At 36.8% G+C, this 14087-nt stretch overlaps 1 protein-coding gene across 1 annotated transcript in view; it reads right to left on the bottom strand.

The window, feature by feature from the left end:
• The window catches only part of TRPM7 (transient receptor potential cation channel subfamily M member 7), a 118487-nt gene that overhangs the window by 72477 nt on the left and 31923 nt on the right, over positions 1-14087 (bottom strand). Inside the window, exons 6-9 of the mRNA XM_060174658.1 lie at positions 12275-12399; positions 10599-10770; positions 2392-2566; positions 949-1072 (exon numbers count right to left, since the gene is read on the bottom strand). Of these exons, the coding sequence (XP_060030641.1) occupies positions 949-1072; positions 2392-2566; positions 10599-10770; positions 12275-12399 (596 nt within the window). The remainder of the gene's footprint in view (positions 1-948; positions 1073-2391; positions 2567-10598; positions 10771-12274; positions 12400-14087) is intronic.

Below are 14087 nucleotides of genomic sequence, written 5' to 3' on the forward strand. Positions count from 1 at the left end.
TGCTCCAGAAAATGCCATGCTGGGGATCAAACCCAGGGCCTCCAGCTCTCAAATACTGCTCTCTAACTGCTGAATCACCTCCCTGGTCAAAGGAAACTTAAGTAAAGCTCTTATAAGCCCAAAGCAAAAGCTTCAACTTCATGGTATGGTATATAACACTAAAACACAAATAAATGATGATGATAATAAACAGCAAACCAAATCATGTTTTCATCTACCTACTTATGGAATGTTTATGTATCTCTGAATACTTAAGTTTTTGTTTAAATGAGTAAAACTAAGCAGCAATGATTTTTTTTTATTTATTATTCAGAGTAATGTGCAGATCTTTCCTTATTTAAGATGGGATAACATACTGATAAACCCACTATCAAGTATCGAATTTTACAACATCCTTAGAACACTCACAGAAGTCCACAGTTGAGCAAAATCATTTAACATAAATCCTATCTCATAATAATGGTGTTGATGAGGCCACATGTAATTTACTATACAGTAAGTGAAAAAGCAATGTAGTAAGTCTGACATATATACAGTTTCAACTCAATGCCTATTACTTTCATACCATTGTAAAGTTGGAAAATAGTTAAGCCAAACCATGGTAAGTTGGGGACCATGTATATCTGAAGTTGCTTTTTTTTTTTTTTTTCCAATTACATTTTTAGAGAAGCCATTAACTTTAGTGATATTCTTTGATCTTGGTTATAACCTGCTGAAGCTTTGTTAGAAAAACTTTTCCTAAAATACAGAATAAACACGTTTCAATACCATATAAAGTACATAATCCTTCTATGGTATCTCTTAGCTTCACCAAAGTAAACAAAGAATCTTTACAGACTTAAAAAGGTTTTAAATGTTATTAACTCAAATAAAACTCAAAAACCATTCCATCAATTCAGAACGTGAACTGAATAAAAGAGAAAGATTTGTTTTACTGAATCTACTTACAAGCTCCTTTTTTTTCATGCATTCCATCAGTGTTTGAAATAAATGAACTGCTTCACTCTGGCCAAAATTAAATGTTTTTTTGATGGTTGAAATAATATCAGGTTCTGCTGCATCAGGGAGATTCCTGGGGGGTGGCGGGGTGGCAGAAAACAACTTTGTTGATTTTAGTTTCTATTATTTTTAGATTCTTTTAAAAATATTTTAATGGTTTTATTTATTTTAACAGTGACTTGATAATGATTAACAGTACTGTAAGATAACAGGGGTACAATTCCACATAGTTCCCGCCACCATTTTTATATTCTAATGTGACCCACGTAAATAAGACCTATGAAGATATTATATCAGGGGTCAGGAGCTAGCTCACCCAGAATAGTAAGTGATTTATATTATACAAGGACTTGGGTTAAGAGTTCTAGCACTACATGGAAACCCCTATAAACAGTACTGGGGGGAGCGGGGTGAAAAGTACCAGGGATGGTAGAATAGTGCTGTGGTGTGTGTCCTCTTTAGCTCTAAAATGGGCAAATGAGAAAGTTATCCCATTAAAGGAAGTTCCTTCCATTAAAAGAAGACCACTAAGTGGTGATATCAAGGACATATAAGGTAACAGTGCTACATAAAACAAAAAGACATGGTATCGATATTAAATAACTGAGTGAAAATTTCTCATGAGATAATCACTCAGGTATAAAATGTTAATAGAGTTGTTTCCTCTTTAATTAGTTTATAAGGAGTATGGTAATGTTTTATTTTTATAAAGCACTGTATAAAAAAATAAACTTTGGGAGTCAGGTAGTAGTGCAGTGGGTTAAGCTCACATGGCGCAAAGCTCAAGGACCAGTGTAAGGATCCCGGTTCGAGTCCCGGCTCCCCACCTGCAGGGGAGTCACTTCACAGGTGGTGAAGCAGGTCTGGAGATGTCTATCTTTCTCTCCCCCCTCTGTCTTCCCCTCCTCTCTCCATTTCTCTCTGTCCTATCTAACAATGATGACATCAATAATGACAATAATTACAACAACAATTAAAAACAACAAGGGCAACAAAAGGGAAAAATATAAATAAATAAACTTTTAAGACTTCATGGTACACTAAATGTTATTTCACCAAAACTGTGTTAAACATGAATACACTGACATCTTAATCTTCTCAATAAGTAATTTATTTTAATTAGAATGTTAATGGCTTACAGTAATTATGTATCTCAAACATAAAACACAAAGATATAAAAATTCATATTGAAAAGTGTCCTTCCTATTGTCTTCCATCTAGCCTGCTTCATCTCAACTGTTTGCAATCACTGTATTTCAATATATTCAATAATGTACTAGACAGGCTACTTCTTCAATAAGGTATTGTATTAAACATGAAAATTTTACATAAAAAATAATAAATCCAGTACTCCATAAACCACAAACCTCTTTAGATAAATCAAACACTTACCCTCCTTCTTCTGTTTGTTTATGAATATATGCCAGCAGATCTGCAGCTCTGCCTGTTCCTTCACATACAACAACTGGAACTGGAGGGCTTTCCTGAAGGTATTCCAAAACTGTGAGGATGACATTTGGCCCACCTTCGAATATAAGTGCCACTACAGGGACACCTTGCCCAATTCCTTAAATAAATAAAATTAAATGATTTATCCTTACATTTGCTTAAACAAGCAAAAAAAAAAAAAAAAACACCTGTAATTGATTATAAACTAAAAATATCACTAGTCTAAACTGAACTCATAAACAAACAAACATAAAAAGATGGATTACTTAGAGTTAGAAAAACTAGCACTATGGCATATGTGGTACCAAGGATTGAAGTTGGGCCTTTACATATGTAAGTCTGTCACACCACCCTACCACTGAGCCATCTGCTCAGAGGCAAGTTTTTTTCTTTTTTCTTTTCCCTTTCCTCTGCCTATAGGTCATTATTTATTTTTAATCAGAGTACCTCTTAGACTGATGACTGGTGGCGCCTGGGTTTGAAATGTGTGCTCTAACTGTGATAGCTCCCTGGTCTACTGACTTTATTTTAAGCAGAGACCATGACACTAACCTACTAGATACTTTTTTTGCACTGACAGTTTGTGCTAAATGAAAAAAAAAAATCAAATATACAGAATATTGTATTTGCCAGAAGTAAAAAAAAAAAAATCATTCTGCAAGTTTGATAGCTGAACTTTTTTTCTTTCTTTTCTCATTTTGGTCTAGCTGGAAACTCTAGAATATATGATTTCACTGTTTCAAAGTCACTCAGCTGGGGGGCATGGTACCTCCAGATTGAACTTGGGCTGCAAGTGTGGTAAGGCGTACACCCTACATATTGAGCTACCACTCTAGGCCATTAGTTGAGCTCTTGAAAAGAAGTTTTCTTTTAATTTTTTTTTTTTTTTCAACCAGAGCACTGCTCAGCTCTGGCTTATGGTGGTGCAAGGGATTGAACTTGGGACTTTGGAGCCTCAGGCATGAGTGTTTGCATAACCATCATGCTATCTACCCCAGCCTGAAATTAAGTTTTCTAACACAAAAGCTTTCAATTTTCTTTTTAATACTGTATGTGTTGAATTTCTGACATGTCTATTTATTGAAAATATTTATCTTAAAATGTAGTGAGTGACTGACATAGAAATTAACCTCAGGGGTAGATAGCATAATGGTTATGCAAATAGATACTCATGCCTGAGGCTCCAAAGTCCCAGGTTCAATCCCCCACACCACCATAAGACAGATGAGTAAAGCTCTGGTAAAAAATGATGATAATAGGGGACTTCCTGAGGCGGAGTTACCAGCAGCAGATCACTTTCTTAACCCCTCCCCTCCCCTCCCCTCCCCTCCCCTCCCCTCCCCTCCCCTCCCCTCCCCTCCCCTCCCCTCCCCTCCCCTCCTCTCCTCTCCTCTCCCGGATCAAGAAGGAATACCAAAGGAGACCACCCGGACCGAAACAAGACAGGACTAGAATGACCACAGGAACCCAGTAAATCACCGGTGAGTACAAACACGCGTGGCTGGTGACAGAGAGGAGAGAGGGGCCTAAGGAGAGATTAAGTGGCTGCTAACAGTTCAACAGTTTATCAGTGGAGACACCACCTCCAGTCTGCTCCACAACAAGGGGACAGCTGAAGGGAGGAAAGGACTCCCCAGAGACTCACCAAGTGCAACTCTGAGTCTCCATTGCTACTACCCTCAGAATCTGGAGCAGCAACAGGGAGGGACACCAGGGGACAGAGATCTAACCAGGAAACTCAGGAGAAGACCTATACCTCGGTGGCATAGCTGAGGGGCTGTGAAAGTCTCTTTGCATAACCACTGGATTATCTCTGCCACACCCTGCTTTATCTCTTGGTCAGGATTCAGTGATTAAGCTAAGAAGCCTATTGATAGTTTAAAAGCCCTCAGGCTCCCATAGCCTACAGGGAAGAAAAAAAGAGGCTTTTACACCACTGAGCTCCAACTCAGGGATTGGAAAAAACTGTTAACTTCCACCAGGGTAAACCCTTTAATTAAATTACTTAGACACAAGTCAATCCAGGCAATAGTGAACAATAATTTGAAAAGTACTGATAAAGGGAACTCATAACATAATATATAAAATGGCTAAAACAACAAGAAAAAATATTAGAGACTTGAACCAGGACAAGAGTCCAGCTAAAAGTCCTCCAGAGGGTGAAGCACAAAATGAGTTCAACATCCAAACATTAGCTAAGGAAATAATCACAGGAGTGAGTAAAGAATTTGAAAAAATTGTAATCAGAAATGCAGGAACAACAAATGAGAATATGGAAGAAAATTCTAATTATCTCATGGTTATTAGAGAGCTGAAAGCTGAAATCGCTGAGCTAAGAAGGCAACTAGCTGAACAAGCTAAAACAGTATCAGAGCAGGGCAACAAAATAGATGAACTCCAGAAAGCAGTAGAGGGTAGAGAGAATAGAATCAATGAGGCTGAAGACAGAATTAGCAAGATTGAGGATGAATTAGAGACAACTAAAAAAGAAGTAAGAAATCTCAAAAAGAGATTAAGAGATGCTGAAAACAACAACAGAGTCCTATGGGATGACTTCAAAAGAAACAATATACTCATTATTGGCTTACCAGAGGAAGAAAGAGAAGGGGAGGAAGAAAGCATTCTCCAGGCCATAATAGCTGAAAATTCTCTAGTCTAGACAACACCAAAGACATAAAGATTCAAGAAGCCCAGAGGGTCCCAAACAGAATTAACCCAGACCTAAAGACACCAAGACATGTCATACCTAAGTATGACATGGAAAGGAATAAGGATAAAGAAAGGATCCTCAAGGCTGCAAGAGAAAAACAAAGAGTCACCTACAAAGGAAAACCCATAAGATTAGCAGCAGACTTCTCCATACAAACACTACAGGCCAGAAGAGAATGGCAAGATATCTATCGAGTGCTCAATGAGAAAGGCTTTCAGCCAAGAATACTATATCCTGCTAGACTGTCATTCAGACTAGATGGATGCATCAAAACCTTCTCAGACAAGCAACAGTTGAAGGAATCAACCATCACCAAGCCTGCCCTGAAAGAAGTTCTGAAAGGTCTCCTATAAACAACCAGACCACCACAAATAGGACATATATCAAAACACTCTAAAACTCTACAAGAATGGCGTTAAAATATCTTCAATCTTTGATATCAATAAATGTCAATGGCCTGAATTCACCTATTAAAAGACACAGAGTAGGAAGATGGATCAGAAAACACAACCCAACAATATGTTGTCTACAGGAAACTCACCTAAGTCAACAAGACAAACACAGACTTAAAGTGAAAGGATGGAAAACTATCATTCAAGCCAATGGCCCACAAAAAAGGGCAGGAACAGCTATTCTCATATCTGACATGATAGACTTTAAAATAGATAAGATTAAAAAAGATAGGAATGGACACTACTTAATGCTCAGAGGATCAGTCAATCAAGAGGACTTAACAATTATGAATATCTATGCACCCAATGAGAAGCCATCTAAATACATCAAACTTCTACTGAAAGAGCTACAGCAATATATTAACAGTAACACAATCATAGTAGGGGACTTCAACACCCCACTATCTCAACTTGACAGATCATCCAGGAAGAAAATCAGTAAAGACATAAGGGAGCTAAATGAAGAGATAGATAAACTAGAACTATTGGACATTTTCAGAGTCATTCATCCCAAGAAACTGGAATACACATTTTACTCAAATCCACATGGATCATTCTCAAGGATAGACCATATGTTAGGCCACAAAGACAGCATCAGCCAATTCAACAGCACTGAAATCATCCCAAGCCTCTTCTCAGACCACAGTGGAATTAAACTAACACTTAACAACCAACAAAAGATTAGTAACAGTCCCAAAATGTGGAAGCTCAACAGTACACTTCTTAACAACTTCTGGGTCAAAGAGGAAATCAAGGAAGAAATCAAAATGTTTCGAGAGTTCAATGAAAATGAAGACACAAGCTATCAAAATATTTGGGACACAGCTAAAGCAGTCCTAAGAGGGAAGTTCATAGCTATACAAGCACACATTAGGAAACAAGAAAAGGCACAAATAAACAGCCTGATTGCACATCTTAAAGACCTAGAAGAAGAACAACAAAGGAATCCTAAAGCAACCAGAAGGACAGAAATCACTAAAGTTAGGGCAGAAATAAATAACAATGAGAATAGGAAAACCATACAAAAGATCAATGAAAGTAAATGTTGGTTCTTCGAAAGAGTAAACAAAATCGACAAACCTTTAGCCAGACTCACAAAACAAAAAAGGGAGAAGACCCAAATAAATCGGATAGTAAATGAAAGAGGAGATATCACAACAGACACTGCAGAAATTCAACATATCATGCGAGGCTTCTATGAACAACTATATGCCACCAAGCTAGAGAACCTGGAAGAAATGGACGATTTCCTAGATACCTACCAACTTCCTAAACTAAGTAAAGAGGAAGTGGATAACATGAACAGGCCCATCACAGCTAATGAAATTGAAACAGTTATCAAAAATCTTCCCAAAAATAAGTCCTGGACCAGATGGTTTTACAAATGAATTCTACAAAACTTTCAAAGAAGAACTAATACCTCTACTTTTAAAATTCTTCCAGAAGATTGAAGATACTGGAATACTCCCTGCCAGCTTCTATGAAGCCAACATCACCCTGATACCAAAAGCAGACAGGGACACAACCAAAAAAGAAAACTACAGACCAATATCTCTGATGAACATAGATGCAAAAATATTGAACAAAATTCTAGCCAATTGGATACAGCAGTATATCAAAAAGATTGTTCATCATGACCAAGTGGGGTTTATCCCAGGCATGCAAGGTTGGTTTAATATACGTAAATCAATCAATGTGATCCACCACATCAACAAAAGCAAGACCAAAAACCACATGGTCATATCAATAGATGAACAGAAAGCCTTTGACAAAATACAACATCCCTTTATGATCAAAACACTACAAAAAATGGGAATAGATGGAAAATTCCTCAAGATAGTGGTGTCTATATATAGCAAACCTACAGCCAACATCATACTCAATGGTGAAAAACTGGAAGCATTTCCCCTCAGATCAGGTACTAGACAGGGCTGCCCACTATCACCATTACTATTCAACATAGTGTTGGAAGTTCTTGCCATAGCAATCAGGCAGGATCAAGGAATTAAAGGCATACAGATTGGAAGAGAAGAAGTCAAACTCTCCTTATTTGCAGATGACATGATAGTATACATGGAAAAACCTAAGGAATCCAGCAAGAAGCTTTTGGAAATCATCAGGCAATACAGTAAGGTGTCAGGCTATAAAATTAACATTCAAAAGTCAGTGGCATTCCTCTATGCAAACACTAAGTTAGAAGAAATTGAAATCCAGAAATCAGTTCCTTTTTCTATAGCAACAAAAACAATAAAATATCTAGGAGTAAACCTAACCAAAGAAGTGAAAGACTTGTATACTGAAAATTATGAGTCACTACTCAAAGAAATTGAAAAAGACACAAAGAAGTGGAAAGATATTCCATGTTCATGGGTTGGAAGAATTAACATCATCAAAATGAATATATTACCCAGAGCCATCTACAAATTTAATGCTATCCCCATCAAGATCCCAAGCACATTTTTTAGGAGAATAGAACAAATGCTACAAATGTTTATCTGGAACCAGAAAAGACCTAGAATTGCCAAAACAATCTTGAGAAAAAAGAACAGAACCGGAGGCATCACACTGCCAGATCTCAAACTGTATTATAGGGCCATTGTCATCAAAACTGCTTGGTACTGGAACATGAACAGACACACTGACCAGTGGAATAGAATTGAGAGCCCAGAAATGAGGCCCCACACGTATGGACATCTAATCTTTGACAAAGGGGCCCATACTATTAAATGGGGAAAGCAGAGTCTCTTCAACAAATGGTGTTGGAAACAATGGGTTGAAACATGCAGAAGAATGAAACTGAATCACCGTATTTCACCAAATACAAAAGTAAATTCCAAGTGGATCAAGGACTTGGATGTTAGACCAGAAACTATCAGATACTTAGAGGAAAATATTGGAAGAACTTTTTTCCGCATAAATTTTAAAGACATTTTCAACGAAACGAATCTAATTACAAGGAAGACTAAGGCAAGTATAAACCTATGGGACTACATCAAATTAAAAAGCTTCTTCACAGCAAAAGAAACCACTACCCAAACCAAGAGACCCCTCACAGAATGGGAGAAGATCTTTACATGCCATACATCAGATAAGAGTTTAATAACCAACATATATAAAGAGCTTGCCAGACTCAACAACAAGACAACAAATAACCCCATCCAAAAATGGGGGGAGGACTTGGACAGAATATTCACCACAGAAGAGATCCAAAAGGCTGAGAAACACATGAAAAAATGCTCCAGGTCTCTGATTGTCAGAGAAATGCAAATAAAGACAACAATGAGATACCACTTCACTCCTGTGAGAATGTCATACATCAGAAAAGGTAATAGCAGCAAATGCTGGAGAGGGTGTGGGGTCAAAGGAACCCTCCTGCACTGCTGGTGGGAATGTCAATTGGTCCAACCTCTGTGGAGAACAGTCTGGAGAACTCTCAGAAGGCTAGAAATGGACCTACCCTATGACCCTGCAATTCCCCTCCTGGGGATATATCCTAAGGAACCCAACACATCCATCCAAAAAGATCTGTGTACACTTATGTTCTTGGCAGCACAATTTGTAATAGCCAAAACCTGGAAGCAACCCAGGTGTCCAACAACAGATGAGTGGCTGAGCAAGTTGTGGTCTATATACACAATGGAATACTACTCAGCTGTAAAAAATGGTGACTTCACTGTTTTCAGCCCATCTTGGATGGACCTTGAAAAAATCATGTTGAGTGAAATAAGTCAGAACCAGAAGGATGAATATGGGATGATCTCACTCTCAGGCCGAAGTTGAAAAACAAGATTAGAAAAGAACACACAAGTCGAACCTGAAATGGAATTGGAGTATTACACCAAAGTAAAAGACTCTGGGGTGGGTGGGTGGGTAGGTGGGGAGAATACAGGTCCATGAAAGATGATGAATGACATAGTGGGGGTTGTATTGTTAAATGGGAATCTGGGGAATGTTATGCATGTACAAACTATTGTATTTACTGTTGAATGTAAAACATTAATTCCCCAATAAATAAATAAATTATATAAAAAAATAATAAAAATGATGATAATAATAGTAATAATAATCGCAAAGAATTATATAAATGGAATTGATAAAACTGAAGACCTTTACTAGAGTAACAGAAAGATTAGTGAAGGAGCTAGACAGCAGTAAATGTTAGCATTTACTGCAAAAATCCAGGTATAGAACCTGGTCCCCATATGCAGGAGAAAAGCCTCACGAGCGGTAAAGTAGTGCTGCAGGTTTCTCCCTTCTTCACTCCCTCTCCCTCCCAGTTTCTGTCTTTATCCAATAAATAATAAAATAAAGATTATTTTTAAAAATTCAGTAAAGAATTTCAATTTTTATTTTCAGTAAGAGTATCCAAACTGTAGGTAAATGTAGGAACGGACAACATTCTAAAATGTTAGGAAGTACTATGATTTCATCATAATCAACATGCACTTTTCTACATTTTCTTATTCTACTTCACTTAGTCAAAGACTCACCTTCTTGTTATTCTAAGATCACAAAATGCCTTCTTTTTGAAATAAAAAACAAGAAGCTGAACTGGAAAGTTTGACCACAGTTGGAAAGAGCAATTCTTACATATTAAATTTAAAAACACTTAACATAAAAATCATATTAAGTCGTGTCAAGATGAATTTTTGTAAAAGTATATTTTTTCCTTTTCAATTTGAAAGTCATACTTTGGGACATATCACAAACATTTTGAATATTTCTGAATTGCTTGAACTACATAGAGGCTCTTATAACAACAAAGCTTCCAATGGACTTTTGTGACTTTGTCCTTGATACTGAATACCCTATCTGGGCTCACAGTTCTTTTCTCTCCTAGGTCTTAGATTGTCTAGGGTCAGTCATTCTTAGTTGTTTCATACCTCACTATAGAAATGATCATTTAGAATATTAGGTCTTTTAGAATGTTGTTGGTCATTAATACAGACAAGAATAATTTCAACAAGAAAAGTTATAAATTCTCTTACTAGCGTGAATTCGTTGCTGATTAATAGTTTTCTCAAGTTCTCTTCTCAGTTTGACTTCTGCCCCATACTTCCCAACAGTGCCATCATCCACCAATATAAAATGGGAATGAAGATTATTCAGAACATTCAATTTGCTCAGAGGGTTCAGTAATGTTTGATAAGGTGCAACCACCTAAACAATAGCAAGAGTTAGTCAATAGGATGAAATATAATAAAGAGGAAAAATAATCTGAAAAAGTAAGGTAAGATGCTGTTCATAACAATGAGTAGCAAATGTTTTAAAGACACTAAAGTGTAATAAATAGCGAGTTAAATAACTGTATTTTGACTCTTTGTGCAGAATATATATTTCATCATTACAATCAAAGAAAAAAAAACCATCAAATGTCTGCTATGTTTCTAGCCATAAGAAAAAAAATCCTTAAAATTCATAACAAATTCAATCACATTTGAAAGTGATCATTATAATTCAACTATTAACTTTATTATATCTTTATAAATATTTCATTCACATTCATTTTAAATGAAGATGAATAAAACATGAGTATTTCACTATTAACAAATTAATAAAAATTAACTCTTAGTTTTTATGATGCCTTTTATATATATATATATTTATATTTCTTTATTGGGGGATTAATGCTTTACAGTCAACAGTAAATATAATAGTTTTTACATGCATAACATTTTTCAGTTAACTTCTAATGTTATGTAGTTGTGATATAAAAAAGTGAAATAGGGAGTCGGGTGGTAGCGCAGTAGGTTAAGCGCAGGTGGCACAAAGTGCAAGGACTGGCATAAGGATCCTGGTTCAAGCCCCCGGCTCCCTACCTGCAGGGGAGTCACTTCACAAGTGGTGAAGCAGGTCTGCAGGTGTCTATCCTTCTCTGTCCCTCTCTGTCTTCCCCATCTCTCTCCATTTCTTCTCTCTGTCTTATCCAACAACGACATCAATAACAACAATAATAACAACTACAACAATAAAACAAGGGCAACAAAAGGGAATAAATAAATAAATAAGAAAAGTGAAATAATGTTATGCGAAAGGGATGGAAATTAAGATCTATTACTAATAAGAAAACTTTTATAGGGCAGGGGTAAATAACATAATGGTTATGCAAAGAAACTCTTTTTGTTTTGCTAACTTTTTAAAATATTTATTTTCCCTTTTGTTGCCCTTGTTTTTTTATTGTTGTTGTTATTGTTAGGACAGAAATGGAGAGAGGAGGGGAGACAGAGAAAGATAGACACCTGCAGGCCTGCTTCACGGCATGTGTGAAGTGACTCCCCTGCAGGTGGGCAGTGGGCTCGAACCTGGATTCTTACACTGGTCCTTGCGCTTTGCGCCACATGCGTTTAACTCTTAACCCGCTGCACTACCGCTCAACTCCCCACAAAGAGATTCTTAAGCCTGAGGCCCCAAGGTCCCAGGTTCAATCCCTTGCACTACTATAAACCAGAGCTGAGCAATGCTTGGAGGGAAAAAACAAAAACAAAACTAAAAAACATTTATATATAGGAATGTATATTTGAGTCAGAAGATGACCTTATAAAAACTTTTAAAATTTAACTAGAAAAGTATATTATGATCATGACTACTTTAAGCTGGTCCACACTACTTTTTGCTTTGTTTACACATAACTTTAAACAAAACAAAAATTAAAAATCATTCTTACATCTCTTCCAACAAGATCATTTCTGTTTTCAATCACTCCCCATGGAGCTATTCCAATAGTGCAAATCTTCCGAGATGATCTGGAAGCATGTTCTTTGAGTGCATCACCAACATGTTTTGCAACACCTATTCATACAAAACTTCATTCACTTTATTTGAAAGACTTTATTGTGTTCAGAACAATTCTGTGTTCAATCTGTAACATTACAATTTGTGATATTTTCCAAAACAGATATAAGGCAGTAAGCCAAGTTACAAAAGAATAAAGACCAAAGAGGAATATAAAATACACAGTAATAAGTCACTACACCAGTATGAAATATGTAAGTATTGCTGTGCAATTAGGTGCAGTCCTTTCAAGAGTCTACAAGTTAACTATATTTTGTTTGTTTTTTTCATTTTTGGTCTACACATCATCTTTAAAGAATGAAAAATATACTCAGGGACTATAAATAAAACATACACACATAATCAACTAGAAAAGCTGTTCAAATAAATTGTTAGGGGCCAGTTGAGCACAGATATTACAATGCAAAAGGATCCAGGTTCAAACCCCTGGTCCCCACCTGCAAGGAAGCTTCATGAGTATTGAAGCAGTGCTGCAGATCTCTTTCTCTCTCCCTTCTCCTCTTCCTCTCTCAGTAGCACTGAAGTGCTATTTTCATATTCTAGTTACAGTATGAAATCTAATTCAAATTTGATTATTGCATTAGTTTGCTGGGTTGCCATAACAAAAAACATCAGACTGAATGGCTTAAACAAACGAAAAAATTATTTACTTTCTTATAGTTTAGGAAAATGAAAGTCCAAAAATAAGTTTGTCCTATCAAATAAATAAATATTATATAAAGAAATTCAAGGGCCCCAGGGTAGAAAGCATAATGATTATGCAAACAGACTGTCATGCCTGAGGCTCTGAAGTCCCAAGTTCAATCCCCTACACCACCATAAGCCAGATCAGTGCTCTGGTAAAAACAAAAACAAACAAACAAACAAAAAATTCAAAAGAGCATTTGACTTGTTATGGGCTGTGCTGTGCTCTCCCCCAAATCAATATGTTGAGATCTTACTTCCAGCATCTCAGAATAGACTATGACTATATTAGGAGACAGGTCCTTTAGAGAATCTACTATGTTAAATTAAAGCCACCACACTGGGCTCTTACTGACTTCCCTTTAAGTGGGTAGTTGGATATGGCCTGGGAGGTGGCATAGTGGGTAAGACGTACTGTCAAATATGAGATCCTGAGTCCAATCTCGAATTACATACTCTGGTTCTCATTCCTCCTCTCTTTAATGAATAAATGATTTTTTTAAAGGGGGGTGATGGGAAGAAACTTAGGTATAAAAGAAACACCAGGGATACACTCATATACAGAGATACAGCCTTAAGGAGACAAGAGAGAAAGCTAAGGTGAAAGACTACAGAAGGAACCAAATTTCCTGACAACTTATTTTGGACACCTAGTTTCCTGAACTATAAGAAAATAAATTTTACTTGTTTAAGCCACTTAGTAGTAGCCACTTAGCTAGTAGTAGCTATGGCAACCCAGCAAACTAATGCAGCAATCAGATTTTAATTAGATTTCATCCCTTAACTAGAGTACAGAAAGAGCAGTTCACTGCTCTTTCAAACTACTGTCTTTCCTGGTTGCAGTCTATTTACCAAGCACCATCCAAATGACCCCTGCTCTTGGCAAGTCCTTCTCATTTCACATAAAAGCCAATGTGTTCATAATGGCCCGTAAAGCCTCCTGTTATGACCTGCCTATTGTTCTTGCGATTCATTACACCTCAGTCCTGCCACCACTACAC

This window comes from Erinaceus europaeus, chromosome 16 (genome assembly GCF_950295315.1).
Source record: "Erinaceus europaeus chromosome 16, mEriEur2.1, whole genome shotgun sequence".
NCBI lineage: Eukaryota > Metazoa > Chordata > Mammalia > Eulipotyphla > Erinaceidae > Erinaceus > Erinaceus europaeus.